Source organism: Chanodichthys erythropterus, chromosome 12, assembly GCF_024489055.1.
Source record: "Chanodichthys erythropterus isolate Z2021 chromosome 12, ASM2448905v1, whole genome shotgun sequence".
NCBI classification, from domain to species: domain Eukaryota; kingdom Metazoa; phylum Chordata; class Actinopteri; order Cypriniformes; family Xenocyprididae; genus Chanodichthys; species Chanodichthys erythropterus.
Window position 1 is genome coordinate 42234065 of NC_090232.1, and position 18654 is coordinate 42252718.

Here is an 18654-nt window from a genome sequence, read left to right on the forward strand (position 1 = left end):
AGTAAATTGTGCGCAAATTTAGTAAATCTAGGGAATGAATTAGTAAATCGTTCATGAATTTAATAAATCGAGGGAATTAATTAGTAAATCATGCGTAAATTTGGTAAATTGAGGGAATGAAATAGTAAATTGTGCGTAAATTTGGTAAATCGAGTAAATTTAGTAAATCATTCATAATTTTAGTTAATCTAGGGAACAAAATAGTAAATCGTACACACTATTTAGCAAAGCAAGGGAATGAATTAGTAAATCGTGCTCTAGTTTAGTGAATTGAGGGAAAGACATAGTAAATCGTGCACACTATTATGCAAATCAAGGGAACAAATTAGTAAATTGTTCGTAAATTTAGTAAATCGAGGGAATGAAATAGTAAATTTTGCATAAATGTAGTAAATCGAGGGAACGAAATAGTAAATCATGCATAAATTTAGTAAATCAAGTAAATTTAGTAAATCTAGGGAACGAATTAGTTAATCGATCGTGAATTTAATAAATCGAGGGAACGAATTAGTAAATCGATCGTGAATTTAATAAATCGAGGGAATGAATTAGTAAATTGTTCGTAAATTTGGTAAATAAAGTAAATTTAATACATCTTGCACACAATTTACTTTTTCCTGCATGTCATGTGCAGGGTTCCGTAAAAATGTACTCAATTGTTGTCAGTGCAAAAAATCTCAATAACCCCAAAATAGGCTTAATTTTCTTTACTAATTTTGAATTTATTTCTTTTGATTCAGTGGTGAAATGAGACTTGGACATGTTTTTGTGACATTCGCCCCTTTCACTTGTGTTTGTTTTCTGGTTTTTGCGCGATTTTAGTTTGCATAACGTAGCCGCTCCTGCTCCGGCAGAACAGACCGCATGTGGAATTGTGCTTTCCAAAGTGTTTTTTGTTTTTAAAATAACAGGTTAAGAACAAATGGACAATCTCTAGTTTCCCTCTTCGAGCTCCATTAACCAGATGTTTGGGGTCGCTATTATGTCGACAGTGCTCTGCCCTTCCTACCAATCACAATCTCCATCACTTTACAGTTCGTTCATAACGTTACCCTCACTTTTCTTTTTTCTTTTTCCACAACTCAGTTTTTTTTTTTTCAGTTCACCGGTTCAGCCTCACTCACAAGACAATCTACATATGGCTGCCATTTCATTTAGCCTATCAGCATAGTGGTACATACATACACAAACATTGCACTATGACACACACCCACATCATTAAAGGACAAAGGGAAACCTTTAAACTCAAACCCCTCTATCAAACATGATTTTACAGTATGCAAATGTACATTGTATTTAAGTTTTAGATGAACTCAAAACAGAAAATGTCATTTTCAATACAAACCACTGACCTCACTAAATAACTGGACTGCCTGGCTGTCAATCACATGTCAGGGACTCTGATTGGCTGAGAGCTGACGATTTCATCATCCACTTGAAACACATCAAAGTGCCTCGGTGTCCCCTTTACATGCAATTCAGGGTCTTCACTTCATGTATAAGCTACAGAAAATATGTACAATATGTATCATGGGCTTAGCAAACAACATATGAGCAACTGCAAACATCATATTTATAGATCTATGTTATCCAGAACATATCATACTCATACTGTGTATATATATATGGACATATGTATAGTTCTTCCGCTTTGAAATTAGCTCTATGGCAGTCTAGTTATTTTTTGATCTTTAACCCGAGTCAGTGAGGTCATCGGAAAAACGTCCAAACATATTAAACCCACAAATCTCAGATCACCTCTTCAGAAGCGCAGTGTCCAATCAGGTCGGTGCGGATAGATCAAAAACGGACACAAACACACCTTCAGAACAGAAACCAATTTTTCAATTCTCTGTTGAAAAGTGTTATTATTGAGAGAAAAAAGCTATATGTGGACTGAGCCGTGTGCAATGTGTTGGGTAGATATCTGTGTTTGTCTTCAGATTTTTAAGAAAGAGAAGCGAGTGAAAAAAGACAAAAAAAAAAAAAAGAAAAGAAAAAGTTGAAGTCTGCAAGCTCCTGGACTCTAAACATGAGGGCCACAAAAAGAATCCCAGTCTTTGTAAGCGTTGGGGAATTTCATTTTTACTTTTCATTTATCTTTTTTAATGTTTTATTTGTAAGCTTTTGTTTTTAAACTATTTTAGGGGTGGGGCTGAAGGAACGATTTTACAAAAGCAAATGTATTATGACGAAAAAAGAAAGAAAAGAAAATACTGGTGCTTCTGTTACTCATAAGCGAATATTACCACACCAGAGCGACTGTTTCTGATGAGACAAGTTTTACGAACCTCTGTTTCTCTCTTTTTCTCTTTTGTATTCACTAAGGGGGGTTCAGATTTTTATATATATATATATATATATTGGTTCTGACAAAAGGCATTTTACTACAACCTTTAAGAAAGCAGTGCCCCTTCTTACTCCTTCAAATGTCCAGATAAATGGTGCATTCAAGTCATGTCTGGAAGATCGTATTTATGAGTCTTTTTAAGTGGAAAACTCGTGACATGGAGCAAACGATCGATGCATTTTCTGTTTTTAGCCAGCTAAGTTGCACATACAAGATACGATAGTATTGCACAACTACGCAATAATATATAATGATTCAGTTCAAAGCACCTTCATGATTTGAATAAAAAGCAAAAACACACCTGAGCCACATTCTTTATTCATCATTTTGTAGAAATAGTTAATGTTGCATTCACATGCTATCTGAATTATCATAAATATGAGACATGAATGTCCAGTTTACTACACAGCAAAATCCCCCTTGTTAAATCAACTCTGCTCAGAGTACATATGGTCCCTCTCTAAATAGTGTTAAAATAACACTCAAGCAGAGTTAAATTTAGTTAGATAATTAAGCAATTAATTAAGTAATGATTGCGCAGTAGTGATGAACACCTGCTGTTAACAAGCAGAATCACTGAAGAAATAAAAAACACAAGAACTACAAGTGACTTAAGTCACAGCCTTTAACAGCTCACGCTTCGGTTGCTCAACAACAAAACTGGAAAATCTCACGCAGCCATGTTAATCACATACTGTATATGATTAATCATTTAAAGGATACTGTTTGTTTTGTTTTATACAGGGGAAAAAATAGCCTGTATTTGACTGAAGTTGCAAGCTGACTATCTAGATAGCAAGTTCGTAATCATGACTTCAGAAGTGAGGAAGTAGGGAATTTCCGATAGCACGTGAAGGAGGCATTAATACAACCTTGCTGTATTTTTTGTAAAGAAGGTACAGCGGCATCATACTCCACGCGAAATGATTTGAACGTCATAATTGCAGCTTCACAACTTATAAAAACGAACTTCCCAGGAGGACTTGAACGCACCAAAACACCAGATGAATATGCAGAAAAGCATGTTTTGGTCGGAGGAATGGCCATTATTAGGGGTCAAGACTCAGAATACATTAGAGGGTTCGTCACAAGCAATCGGTTCACATTCGCTCCAAATCTCGGATTCATTTAGATGAGATCGTGTCGATGTAAACGTGAGTAGGGTTTTGTCAGTCATAGTTTAGAGCACACGTGGTTCGAGACGAGAGGCAGAAATATGCCACGGCCGCCCCATATCGTCCTGGAAACACTTCCTGTATGTAAATGAGCTCCCATAGTGTTCGTGCTGTAGTGTATAGGTGAGCATTTAAAGGTTGTCCCATTCAAAGTGCCTTTTGTTCACAGACACCATCTTGTAAATGATGAACACCCGTCTTTCCTTCTTCTGAGCTTTCTCAAGCAGTATACACAGTATATAGTACTACACGAAAATGGATGTGATTTCGTTCTTTTTATTGTACGATGATGGAAAAAAAAGTTATAAAGACAAAAAAAAAATTGGGTCCCTTTCTCTCCGTACCTCTGTCTTTATCGTTCTCTCGCTCTTGGCACTGTAGATGTCTATCCTAATCTTTCCTTCCTCTCCCTTCTTTGATGAAAGAATTGGAAAAAAAAATGTTGAACCTCTTTTTCTCTTGAGCAAGATGTTGTAAACTCTAATGTTATATCCCTGTCTGTATGCTTCACATGTTTATATCATACACATCTCTCCCTTCGGTCAAACGCAGTGGGCTCTGAGTAGAAACTGACCCGGGACTGTCCCGCTGACCCTTCCTACATCTGAGACCAGCAGTAATGGCGTGTCTTGGGAAGCGGTGTGGTCTTTTTTGGCTGTAGGTGGAGAGCACTGGACCAGGGGATGCACAACAGTTTTGTCATGCTTGTTTGTCTTCTATTTATTTCCGTTTTATTCATAAAAACTGTCGCATGCGTAATTAAAGCACCTTTTTTAGTGGTTGTTTGAGACTAGCTGCTTAAAGAACTTGACTGATGATTTGCACATTATGCATGGATTTGATCAGGAGACATGATGCACTAATAACAACACGCCATGCATTCAGAAGTATTGATCCAGATGTGGCGGCAGCTTCGTTGTCAATGGCTTGAACTAGAAACGGACAGCTTGATGTCAATTCCAGCTATAAGTTCAAAAGCAGCTGTGCAACTTATTAATCATTATAGTAGATTTTTCAGCAGTGAACAATTTTTGGAGGAAATAAAAGATGCATAAAGGCCAAGGACAATAACTATTAACATGTATCATCATTGATAATTATAAAGTTTTAACGATCATAACGAGAATAGGAGTCTTTGAATCACTGAATCACTTTCAGAGCGTTTTATCCAGATAATTAACAATAACATTGACAGCCAATCAGATTCCATTCTGCTTTAAAAAGCTTGAGCATTTAAAGCAGCAGAAGACAAAACTGCAGCTCATGCTTTAATAAACAGGGGCCAGTATGCGGATTTCAGCTCTCGGATTGGATTAAATCTTGAAAATGGGATGTTCAAAGGAACCAATCTTAGTTTTGATCTGGATAAAATCATTAGTTTGTGTTGTTCAAAACTTTTTAGTAAGATTGGGATACCTTAGACCGCAAAAGCATTGAACCATGTCCCTTTAGGGGCAAAAGAAAAGATGGATTACCTGATCCTGGATAGCAAAACATGGGCTTTCCGAATCCAGATCATTCTGATCCAGATTAAACTTTTTGAACAACTGGTCCCAGAACGTTATTGTGTTGGTGTGGATGCTAATATAGTTATCGTTCTTGGTGTGAACAGGCCTTTATTCGGGATTGCGTGAGCCATTCGAGCAACTGCCATTGAGATGCGAGTGTCATCTAAATTAAACTAATCCATCATGAATATTTCAATTAATTCTTGTACATTCATTTACTTTTTCTTTTACATGCACAACATGCTCAAGTGATTAGGGTTAAGTTACCCAATTGTCTCCTTAAGAGCTCCAAAATCAGTATTATCGATCATCCAAACTGGCATGTGTCAGGATTATTAGTTGCATTTATTTATTCAGAATCTGCCCTGATTCACTCATGCACACTCATGTAGCCGTATGCATATTTAAATATCTAACCGGATTGTGTGTCTGCTGCCGACGTGTTTTTGATTTGCTTGCTTTCTAGGTACAGTAGTTTAGCAAGCGTCTCTGATCCAGTGCTCTCCGTCTCCGGAGCCCTTGGCAATCTGCATGTGTTATTTACAGATTCTTTTCCATTATAAAAAACTAAAACGTTTGTAAAGAGCAGCACCTGATTGAATAAATGATGTTCTTGACTGTACAAAAATCCTGGTATTGGTTATGTTTTATGATGAGAAATCAACACCACTCTATAAGTCCGTTCTTAGCAATAAGATTTTATTGATCCCAAGAGAGTTGAAGGTATAGTAAATCAAACTAGTAATTACTAATAAACAGGCCCACATGGAATCTGCAATAAAAGCATAATACTCTGTTGCGTTGAGCAAATTTTGCCATTTTTCAAGCCATTCTGAGAGTCAGATTTCATGTAGGCCTGCTGATAAGTAAACAAAAGTGTTGTCTGGCAGTTTGGCTACTACATTATAAAGGAGCATTTCTGCGCTGAGCGAATACAATGGTGAATTGCTGCCGAAGGCTCTTTCCGTCTGCTGATCCTGCTGTAAGAGGTGAACGTTACAAGACTTCAAATACATGAACAGAGGAACCCATTGTCACACTGATGTGCTTCAAAAAAAAATCTCTTTTTGACAGGACTTAAAAATGTATTTTTGTGCTGGAACAGGTCTATGCTTTTTGCTTCTGAAATGCAGCGAGCTTTAGCGTGCTAAAAACCTTTGTTGCTGTATAAAGGTACAGGTTGGTCCTCTCATGTTATCCAAGAAAATATAAGCAGATCTAACGTCTATGGAAAATGATCCTTATTTATACTAGTGACCTTTAAGTTTAAATAAGAAGCTTTTAAAGTCAACATGAAATTGACTTTATTTACATTCTTAAATCATGTTCTTCGTCTTATGCAAGATTTGTAAATGTATAGCACTATAAATTAAAAAAAAGTGCAATCTTTTATCAAAATAACTTGGAATGTCAGACGAGAAAGAACAAATTCCTCATTTTTACATTTTTGTAGTTTAACTTGCAAATGCATCAGATTACAGAAGTAAAAGAGTTTGCAACTGCCATTTCATGTTGACTTTAAATAACACAAACAAATTTAGTATTAGGACTGTCTTGTATTTTATGACATCCTTGTGTACATTCATCAATCAGATTATGATATTCCACACGATATGGATTCATTTACAAAACAGCTTCAATTCAGGTCACTTGTGTTGCTAAGAATGTTATTGAAATGCTATTGGTTGCACTACTTATTTCATATATTTTAATGTTATCACATTCATCAGAGGTGTGTGCTGGGAGAAATACAGAAATAGCTCTGGAATTTAGAGAAATATATAAAATCCTCCATTAGACACATATTATTAGTCCTTTTCCCAACTAAAAACAAACAAGCAAATGCGTATGCCTATCTCTAACCTCCTCAGAGCCCATAATACTACTATATGAGAGCGTTTGCTTTCAATTGATGCTGATTTAGTCAAATATTCCCTAAGGGAACACGCATACACACCCCTTCAACATGCTAGAGTGCATTCAACCCAAATGTCGTCAATTCCATTGGAATTTGTTCACCGTGTGATTGCATCCGCCCCATCCCCAGCCAGTCTGCCAGTCTCCCCTTGAATTGTAAACTCAAAGAAATAATGGGGGGAAACCGGTGTCCCGAGTAGATGCAGTGCTTGTGTGGTGGCGGGGGAAGGGGCACGCGGGCTCTCCCCGACTCTCATTCGTCCTCGAAATTCTGATTGAGCAGGAAGTTGGCGGCCAGGTTCTCGTTCTTCTCGCAGGCAAAGTACGCCTGGACCACCAGAGCTTCTGAAAACCCCAGAGCTTTTAACTGAAAGAGAAACACGGACAGGGTAGATTATTCACTTCCCGACCGTACGACACAGGGTTATTATAGAGGACTAAAACATTTTGGTTACTTGAAGTAAAACAAATGATAACTGAAAAATAAAAATGTAAACCTTAAACTAAATGCCTAGCTGAAATAAAAGTTTAAGTTGATGTCCTAAAATAAATACAATTAGAACTGAAATACAAATTAATAAAAACTATATTAGGGGAACAAAATTTTAGAATAATTATGATTTAAAAAAAAAAAAAAACATGTGCAGGACTCGACATTAACGCTTGCCTGGGACAAGTGGATTTTTTTGAAGGGGCAAGTGAAAGAGACTTTTCCTTGCCCGCCTGGACAAGTAGCCTGATTAAAACATCAATAACAAAAAATAACTAGGGAATAACCAAAACACAAGAATGATTCTGATTTTATTTCATTTAGTGTAAGTGGCGATCAATAGTGGATAATAATATATAATGTACATACTGTAATGTAGTGATGGTAACAAGGTTGCACTGTTGAGGCTCTCACAGCCTCTCCAGAGCAAATCATAACAAATGAGCGCAGAACACACAAACTCAGTTAACATACTGTGGTAAAAATTCAAAATCTGGAGGTTTTATATTTATAACATATGATACAGTTGAGCAACATCACACGACCAAGAGTGCAGTTTTCCTAAATATCATCAAGATTGAAAATGTGATGGTGATTTCATACAACAGTTTAATAAACAAGTAGTTAAAATTAAAGGTGCCATCGAACTTTTTTTTTTACAAGATGTAATATAAGTCTAAGGTGTCTCCTGAATGTGTCTGAAGTTTCAGCTCAAAATACCCTATATATTTTTTTTTATTAATTTTTTTAACTGCCTATTTTGGGGCATCATTAGAAATGCGCAGATTCATGTTGCGGCCCCTTTAAATTCTCACGCTCCACGCTCACAGAGCTTGCGCTTGCGCTTGCCTTAAACAGTGCATAAACAAAGTTCACACAGCTGATATAACCTTCAAAATGGATCTTAAAGTGTTCGTCATGCATACTGCATGCATGTGTCGGATTATATGAGTATTGTATACTGTTATATTGTTTACATTTGATTATAAATGAATTTGAGGCTATGCTCTGTGGCTAACGGCTAATGCTACACTGTTGGAGAGATTTATAAAGAATGAAGTTATGTTTATGCATGATACAGACTGCAAGTATTTAATAATAAAAATAACAACGGCTCGTCTCCATGAATACAGTAATAACCGATGGTAACTTTAACCACATTTAACAGTACATTAGCTAACGAAACATTTATAAAGACAATTTACAAATATCACTAAAAATATCATATTATCATGGATCATGTCAGTTATTATTGCTCCATCTGCCATTTTTCGCTGTTGTTCTTGCTTGCTTACCTAGTCTGATGATTCAGCTGTACACAGATCCAGACGTTAATACCGACTTGTGTAATGCCTTGAACATGGGCTGGCATATGCAAATATTGGGGGCGTACATATTAATGATCCCGACTGTTATGTAACAGTCGGTGTTACGTTGAGATTCGCCTGTTCTTCGGAGGTCTTTTAAACAAATAAGATTTATATAAGAAGGAGGAAACAATGGAGTTTGAGACTCACTGTATGTCATTTCCATGTACTGAACTCTCTATTTAACTATGCAAAGATAAATTCAATTTTTAATTCTAGGGCACCTTTAAGTCACATTTTAGATGCATTATTGATTGTTTTTATTCTATTTCAGCAGCAAAAATAGTTCCAAACAAAGATCATAGCAGAACCATAGTGCATCTCACAGAAACACTCATCTGTGTTTCCATTACTGAAGGATTCAGTGTTTTGAACAAATCAGTCAAAGATTCAATGAACTATTCAGAAACAACTGCCTCATTCCTGAATGAATCAGCTATTTGAACTGATTGTCTGAATGAATGACTCAGTGACGCACTCATTAAGATGGTCACTTGCTGCCACCTAATGGAGGTTTCATGTTTAAAAGGATCATTTTTTCCAACATTTCTTATTTGTACATTCAAAAAATATTTAAAACAATCTCAACATTATTTAATGCAGTTGTAATTATTCAGTGTAATTATTCAGCCCTATTGTCTAATTATTATAACTGAATTTATTGATAACATTTAAGAATTTAAAATGAAAGATGAAGCATTCATTTAATAAGATTAGAAAAGTGCCCTTTATAATTAAAAATAATTTTAAAAAATGCTCTCAGGGTAAATATCACAAATAAAAACAACATACAAAAAATTAATAAAAACTACAATAGTATCTCAATGATACTAAAATAACACTGGTGCGACGCATCACAAACTAAGCTGGAGAAATGGTTGGAAGTTAATATCTAATCTATTAAGGTTATTTCAGGAGAACTGTATTCAAGCTCACCATAAGTAAACATTAAAATGGTTCAATATTGTAAAGGCTCCATGGTGTTCACTCACCCTCTCGATGGCTTCTTTCTCCTGTTGCGTCACTTGGATGTAACTCCCAGGCGCTGCCTCGTCACCGATAGCACCCAGATCTCCAAACTCCGCCCCCTCTCCAGCTTCGCCCTCGTCCACCGGTGCGTTCAACATCTGGATGAAGAGCTCCTGATGTTGGCTGATTTGCTGCCATCAGCATGTCAGTGAAACACGATCACACAGTGAGTAAGAGACACAAACAGACTCTGTGAAGCCTTGACTGGAGAAGTGTGATCACCTGCAGTAGTTCGGGGTTCTCCTGGCCCAGCTGCTGCACGAGGGCCGGCAGTAAGGATGGGTTCTGCTGGATCACCTGCCTCATGCTCTGGAACTGTGGCTGAGAGCGCAGGAACTCCAGAGGGTTCTCGCCTAAAGCAACATAAACTCGTGAACTCACTGTTTGGTCTTTATGGGAGGACCGGCCGGCGTACTTAATACTGTGGGTTATTATAGTCAGCTAAAACTAAAACCAAAAAAAACAAAAAAAAAAAAACATTTTGGTTGTTTGAAATAAAATTTCATAACTTTAGCTAATATATTAAAAAATATTTTGTTTCAACTAGTTGACAAAGCAACATTTTATTTTCAGTTTAAATTAATGTATTAAAAAAAACTAAAACTGAAATAAACTAGAAACTAAAATAGATTAAAAAAAAAAACAATGTATAAAAATGACAAAAACAACAAAACTAAAACTTTAAAATGAAAAAAAAATTAATAAAAGCTATAATAGTATCTCAGTGATACCACTGATACTGACAAAATATTTGCAATGACTAATAGTGCAATAATTTGAATGTGCATTTTATTAAAATGATTAAATACCCATTAAAAGTTTTACAAATGGTCTTTTACAACCATGAGATCTACTTTTAAAATTCAGCAGTAAAATGGCTTTAAAGTTTGCATGAATTCATTTTCAACTGAGGGTGCGTTCACACTTGTCATGTTTGGTTCGATTAAAATGAACCCTGGTGCGATTGCTCGGATAGTGCGGTTCATTTGAACATATGTGAACGCTGCCATCCGAACCCTGGTGCGCACCAAACAAGCGGACCGAGACCGCTGAAAAGATGGGTCTCGGTCCGCTTCCAAACGAACTCTGGTGCGGTTCGAATGATATATGAACGCAACACGGACCAAAGACATGTAACCGAGCCAAAAACAGGAAGACGAGACCCTAAAAAGGACAGAATCCTCACGCATGTCGGTTTTTCTCGTCATAGTCGCGAGTTTGCTCATCACAGGCACCAGACGCGCGTCTCCACGCAGCAGATCGTTTGTGTGTGTGAAGGATGGATTCCAACCACTGGCATAAAGTTGGTTTGACGTTAGACGTTTGATATTCGCAAATTTAGGGACCGTCTCTAAAGTTACATCCGAAATTGGTATGCATGATTCTAACTTCAATAACATTTGAAGGGAATAATTTACAGTCATAAAACCAACTGTAAAGTGTTCATCTACATGTCAGCTATGATGCACACCTTTTAGATTTTTCATATTTATTAAAATAAACTGTCAAATCATGTGTAAAAATGGCTATTTTTCACTACTGTATATACGCTCATACATAAATATGCCATAATTTAAAGCTCAATAACATTTGAAGGGAATAATTTACAGTCATAAAACCAACTGTAAAGTGTTCATCTACATGTCAGCTATGATGCACACCTTTTATATTTTTAATATTTATTAAAATAAACTGTCAAATCATGTGTAAAAATGGCTATTTTTCACTACTGTATATACGCTCATACATAAATATGCCATAATTTAAAGCTCAATAACATTTGAAGGGAATAATTTACAGTCATAAAACCAACTGTAAAGTGTTCATCTACATGTCAGCTATGATGCACACCTTTTAGATTTTTCATATTTATTAAAATAAACTGTCAAATCATGTGTAAAAATGGCTATTTTTCACTACTGTATATGCGCTCATACATAAATATGCCATAATTTAAAGCTCAATAACATTTGAAGGGAATAATTTACAGTCATAAACCCAACTGTAAAGTGTTCATCTACATGTCAGCTATGATGCACATCTTTTATATTTTTCATATTTATTAAAATAAACTGTCAAATCATGTGTAAAAATGGCTATTTTTCACTACTGTATATACGCTCATACATAAATATGCCATAATTTAAAGCTCAATAACATTTGAAGGGAATAATTTACAGTCATAAACCCAACTGTAAAGTGTTCATCTACATGTCAGCTATGATGCACACCTTTTATATTTTTAATATTTATTAAAATAAACTGTCAAATCATGTGTAAAAATGTCTATTTTTCACTACTGTATATACGCTCATACATAAATATGCCATAATTTAAAGCTCAATAACATTTGAAGGGAATAATTTACAGTCATAAAACCAACTGTAAAGTGTTCATCTACATGTCAGCTATGATGCACACCTTTTATATTTTTAATATTTATTAAAATAAACTGTCAAATCATGTGTAAAAATGGCTATTTTTCATTACTGTATATACGCTCATACATATGCCATAATTTAAAGCTCAATAACATTTTAAAAATATAAAAGATGTGCATCATAGCTGACATGTAGATGAACACTTTACAGTTGGTTTTATGACTGTAAATTATTCCCTTCAAATGTTATTGAGCTTTAAATTATGGCATATTTATGTATGAGCGTATATACAGTAATGAAAAATAGCCATTTTTACACATGATTTGACAGTTTATTTTAATAAATATTAAAAATATAAAAGGTGTGCATCATAGCTGACATGTAGATGAACACTTTACAGTTGGTTTTATGACTGTAAATTATTCCCTTCAAATGTTATTGAGCTTTAAATTATGGCATATTTATGTATATATACAGTAATGAAAAAAGCCATTTTTACACATGATTTGACAGTTTATTTTAATAAATATGAAAAATATAAAAGGTGTGCATCATAGCTGACATGTAGATGAACACTTTACAGTTGGGTTTATGACTGTAAATTATTCCCTTCAAATGTTATTGAGCTTTAAATTATGGCATATTTATTTATGAGCGTATATACAGTAGTGAAAAATAGCCATTTTTACACATGATTTGACAGTTTATTTTAATAAATATGAAAAATCTAAAAGGTGTGCATCATAGCTGACATGTAGATGAACACTTTACAGTTGGTTTTATGACTGTAAATTATTCCCTTCAAATGTTATTGAGCTTTAAATTATGGCATATTTATGTATGAGCGTATATACAGTAGTGAAAAATAGCCATTTTTACACATGATTTGACAGTTTATTTTAATAAATATGAAAAATATAAAAGGTGTGCATCATAGCTGACATGTAGATGAACACTTTACAGTTGGTTTTATGACTGTAAATTATTCCCTTCAAATGTTATTGAAGTTAGAATCATGCATACCAATTTCGGATGTAACTTTAGAGACGGTCCCTAAATTTGCGAATATCAAACGTCTAACGTCAAACCAACTTTATGCCAGTATTCCAACCGGTGTTTTCACTCCTTTACACATTTAATAAGCTCTTTACGAGTTCCCAGCAGGCCAAAATACCATCACACGCACACACAACGAGCGCATTTACCTCAGAAAACAGCACTGTTTTGGATGTTCGGTTGTTTCCGTCTCAAAATAGGCAATACGTCATAAATTCCGTTGTGAATGTATCCCTATGCCTTAAAGTTCGGTATCTTTTGGTTCGGTGATAAAATTGCCGATGTGAACGCTAACCAGACCAGGACTAAATGTTTTTTTTTTTTTTCTTCTTTGGTTCGGACGAAATGAACCAAACGAACCGAACTACAAGCTACATTAGCACTTTTGGTGCACACCCGGGTTCGATTGACGTCAGAGTTCGGTACGTTTGGATGATGTGAACACGGTCTTCTGGGGCCAGTTGCATAAACTTAGTCACTATATTTAGACTTTGTCTTAAGACTAGTTTGACCAAGTTGCAGTTAACCAAGGGGTAATCAATGTTATTTTTCTAATTCAAATTAACTTACACCAATCTACCTTTTTATGTAACAGACTTTAAAAAATTAGGACCACTCATCAAGAAAAACATTAGTGTCTTAACTTTTAAGACTAGTCTAAGTGGTTTATGCAACCAGCCCCTGAACTCGGGTGCGCACCCGCGAACCGTACCCGAGTCCGCTTAAAAATGGTGGTCTGGGGTGCGGTTCAAGTGAACTCCGGTACGGTTCGCTTCTGATATGAATGCAAATGTACCAAATTGCAGAAGTGAACCGCTATTAATGCCGTATTATTTGATAAAAATGTGTGTTTGTGTGTGTGTTTCACTCACTTTCCCAACGAGCGTGACTGATGTGATGCAACAGAGCTGTAGCGTAGCTTTTCTCATTTATGCTCGCCTTCAGCATTCTACATTCACGGCAGATAGACGCAAGAGCAGTTATGAACAAAACCAACGGTTCAAAAACAAAAATATAAAAGTGAGGAGAGAAACGTTATGCTTTTTGCCGCCTTCTCCTGTGCCATCGTTACTAAGCAACGTAATAAACAGCTGCTGGTTTGATGACGCAAACGAACCGCGGGTCGGACCCAAATAATATAATGTGAACACAGTCCAGTGAGGGCAGGGTGAGGGGGAGCAGCCGAACTCGGGTTCGGTCCAGGCAATCGAACCAAGTGTGAAAGCACCCTATAATTCAAGCTTCTGATTTGACTGAGTCATCACTCAATACTCATGAAAATCTCAGTGTGAGTTTTTTTCTATTTATTAAAATGTAACATATATTACATATTATATTGTTTCATTTATGTACAAATTACATATTCTTTTTGTGCCAATTTATTGGCAAGCCAATTTATTGAAAGCCGTGTGGAAATATTGATTATTTTTGCGTAATGTACACTACCATTCATACGTTTTTATTTCAAATAAATGCTGTTCTTTTGAACATTCTATTCATCAAAAAAAAATCCTGGAAAAAAAGTATATCACGGATTCCACAAAAATATTAAAAGGGTTTTTTCTGTAGGTTTTATGAAGGTAAATTTGAGTCTTTTTTAAGAGCAAGTAAGGACATAGAACACAGTACGTCAATATGTTCTCCAAGTGTAAATGTCTAGGAAGAAACACATTGAGTTTTATTAGCAGCACTTCAGAGATTGTAAAATACAACTTCCAGCAGACATCCGTTACTTTTTAATTCATTTTACACAAAAAAGAAGCTTGAATTGCTCTGCTCCCAACCACCTAAATATGGAAATATCTTTTACACTCACACTGCAAAAAAAAACAAAGCTTTTAAAAAATATGAATTCTTTTTTTTCTATGAAGCAAGTTTATTTTTAAAACAACAACAAATATCTGCCAGTTGGCTCAGAAAATCAATTTAATTCAAAGGGGAGTTTTGATAACTCATTAACAGATATTTGTTCCTTTTTTTTGTTTGTTTTTTACCATAAACTCACTTAATTTTGTTAATTTTTCCAGGACTCCATTTTACATTTGCATCTCAAATGTATCTTAATTTAAAGATGCTGAGATATTTGTATTGGAAAACAGGGCAAAATATTTCTGCGCTGATTTAAAACCTTTCTAAGGCCTTCATTTGTGTAAGGATGAATTAAAACGTTTTAAGACTTAAAGACCGACAGAAACCCTGTATTAAGCTGTTTTCACCATTGGTAAGAAGTGTTTCATACTGCACTTTTGATCAAACAAATACAGTTAAAGCGTAAGAGACTACTTTCAAAAACATTAAAAAATCAAACATTTAAAAGTGCAGAGTGAGATTTTTTTGTAATGACGGCTCCTCTCATCGGAAAGAAACACGTGTATCTGAGTTAACAGCTCACCTTCAGGAGGCTGTGTGTCTGTGGGGAGCTGGGCTGGAGCCGGACGGGTCTCCTGCACTGGGACAGTAGGGATCCCCTGAAACAGCACACATCAACACACTCAGATTCACAAACATGCGGTGTTCATAAAAACACACAAGATAAAAAAAATAAGAACATGTGACCGGCGTTATAAATGCACTTGGAAAGAAAGAGCAGAAGGAAGGCACACTCACATTGAGCAGATACTCCACAGCGCGGTGAGGGTTGTTATAACTGGCCTTGAGTGCAGCCACCACTTTATCTCTATCATAACCCATAGACATAATGTTTGTGAGCATGGCGTCGTACTCTTGACCTGTCACTACAAAGCACACATGCATCAACATCTGAGACAGAAAGACTTCTCAACTGTATGTTTGTTCATGCACGCTTCTTTACACATTTACTGCAAATTAACCATCAAGAAGATATATATATATATAGCTGATAAAGGAAATGATCTCAGCTTGATTTTCTAATTACCTAATGTTGAAGACGCATCTTCCCCATCAGCCACCTGACCTGTGCGACTGCAAAACACACAAATTTACATTATAATTAATACTTTATATGATGGAGGGTGCTGTTTGTATAGCACAAATGCACCGTGACAAACATTAAAGTCACCATGAAATCAAAATTGATTCTTGATTTTTTTTTTTTTTTCTTTCTCTTGCAGTGACATCTCTTCTCTTCTCTGATGATGTATAATGTTGTGAGGGCGTGAGAACCTGTCACTCAATTTGGTTCCACCAATAGCGAACCACAACCACAAGTCCCGCCCTAGAAGGGTTTGGTTCCAAAACGCTATAAATCCATTTGGATTAATTTGATTAAAAAGGTGTTTTCTTTACCAAGAATGCAGCAAGATGAAAACCACTATTTTTAGCATCTTTTGGTTGTAAAAACATTAAAAATTAAATTAAATTTTTTCACAAAATGCAATAAATCCATAACACGTTTTTTTTTTTTTTTCAAAATGCAATTAATCCATCAATATTAAAGTTATTTTTCATATTGAAAATACACAAGTAAGTTGATCCACATATATGACAGCCTCTGAACTTTGTCAATACTAATCTTATATACAGTCATTTGACTAAAAATACATTCAGCCGCCACTCCCAAAATGAATTCAACGAGTCATCTTATAAATGAATTGTCTCTGTTTGTTATTACCGATTTAAAGAGTATCTGGCGCCACCGCACAGTTAAAATAAACACATTTGCCGAGTACATTGGTATTAAAAATGTCTATTGCAACTTCTATTTCATATTAACTTTAATTTTAAGTAGTGTTGAGGATAATGTTAAATAGTGGTATATATATGTATATATGTATATGTATGTATGTATGTATATGTATATATGTATATATGTATGTATATATGTATATGTATATGTATATATATATATATATATATATATATATATATATATATGTATATATATGTATATATATGTATATGTATATGTATATATAAATATAAAATGACAAAAATCTATTTTTCATTTGAAAATATTATATACATTTCAAATATTAATATAATTATATATTAAATAACCATGTGGTAAGATCTATTTTTTGGATAATACAGTTAATTAATTTAACAAGGTACTTTATGTACTATTTTCTTCAGATTAGAACTTCATGGACCAAAATCTAAGATTTCTTATCATTAATTAACTTGTTAGGGACACATATTTTCACTCTCACATGAAAATAATGTCAAGCAGTCATGCCCAGTCACACAAATATATCTACAAGTGTAGAAAAATACAGAATTTGTGAGAGGAATGATGGTTAAGTCTCACTCGTCTGGGCTCCGTGTAGGCGAGACAGTTGCAGGCGGGTCGTCTAAATGCTCGTCACTGGGGATGGGGATGGCTGCAGGGGCCGGAGGAGGAGGAGGAGAGGAAGAGGAAGGTGCTGCGACAGATTTGGGTGGTTCTGAGGGTGGGGCGGGGGGTCCTGCTGCTTTTGTCTGGATGGAAAAACAAAAAAACAAAAATTAGTCTGATCTTTAAAACTACATGATTAATTTCCAATTCTGTTGGTCAATTTCTGACATCTGACCTTTGACACCATCACCACCACAAAGTTCTTCTCGTCGATTTTATACTCCTTGATGGGCGTGTCATCCTGCAGGATTTTCCCGGCATAGATGAGCTTCTGTCCTGCTACGGGAAAACTGTCTCGGCCCTTCTCAGCCTCAATCTTCTCTTTCAATGCCTTCACCTGAGGCAAAACGACAACTTCTCAAATCATACATAAAATACAGGGTATTCCTTTCCTTTGATGTATAAGCAAACGAACATCTTCTGTCATAATATCACTGTTATGACAACATATTTATACTACATGTATATATGAATCTTTAATTCTATAATATATTATAAAATACAAACCTGACCAAGTATCTATGGCGAGTTGTATTTATTTACATCACACTATACAGACATATATTTGTTATCTACAGAGATATCTATCTATCTGTGTGTCTATCTATCTATCTAACGCCCAGCTGATCCTCAATGACTCCTAACGTCTTGAATTAACCCCTTGACATCTTTCTTTCCTCGAAATACACTGCTGTCATGAATACTCATGCACTCAGAGTACTTTTACTAGCTGTTAACATATTTGAATGCGCGTAAATACCGTCTGGTCATCGTCGATGTCTATTTGAATGGTCTGCTGCTGCAAAGTCTTCAGTGTGATCTGCATGACTGCTCTGCCTTTGTCGTCTTCTTTCTTCTCGATTCGGGACCTTTGTACACTTTTATATCCAAAGGAAATGTTTGATTTTGAAAGCGAGGGGCAGTTAATAAGCGTTTAGAAATTTAGCTCTCTAGCTAACAAGCTAAAAACACGCCTGTCAGGTGCGCTGCGTCATTTTCTTCGGTGGTGGTTTGGAGTGAGGCGGCGCTGAAGAAGGAGTTGCGACACACTGACATCCTTCGGAAA

General features: G+C 35.5%; 1 protein-coding gene across 1 annotated transcript; it reads right to left on the reverse strand.

Annotated features, from left to right (window-relative positions):
• Nucleotides 1-5709: 5709 nt before the first annotated feature.
• Nucleotides 5710-18645, reverse strand: rad23aa (RAD23 homolog A, nucleotide excision repair protein a). The gene is made up of 9 exons (XM_067403512.1): nt 18349-18645; nt 17764-17925; nt 17502-17671; nt 16170-16216; nt 15881-16008; nt 15666-15741; nt 10059-10189; nt 9800-9967; nt 5710-7317 (listed from the first exon to the last, which is right to left on the reverse strand). Exons 1-9 carry the CDS (start codon nt 18412-18414, stop codon nt 7204-7206), a joined length of 1062 nt encoding a protein of 353 aa, XP_067259613.1. The 5' UTR covers nt 18415-18645; the 3' UTR covers nt 5710-7203.
• Between the last annotated feature and the right edge of the window lie 9 nt (nt 18646-18654).

What these genes read in the sequence shown, in the direction of transcription:
- rad23aa (XM_067403512.1), bottom strand. Translation starts at nt 18,414, where the DNA reads ATGCAGATCACACTGAAGACTTTGCAGCAGCAGACCATTCAAATAGAC. An exon ending in TGGTGGTGATGGTGTCAAAG is followed by an intron (nt 17,672 to 17,763) that starts GTCAGATGTCAG and finishes TTTTCCATCCAG; the next exon opens with ACAAAAGCAGCAGGACCCCC. An exon ending in AGAAAGAAGCCATCGAGAGG is followed by an intron (nt 7,318 to 9,799) that starts GTGAGTGAACAC and finishes TTTCTCTTTCAG; the next exon opens with TTAAAAGCTCTGGGGTTTTC.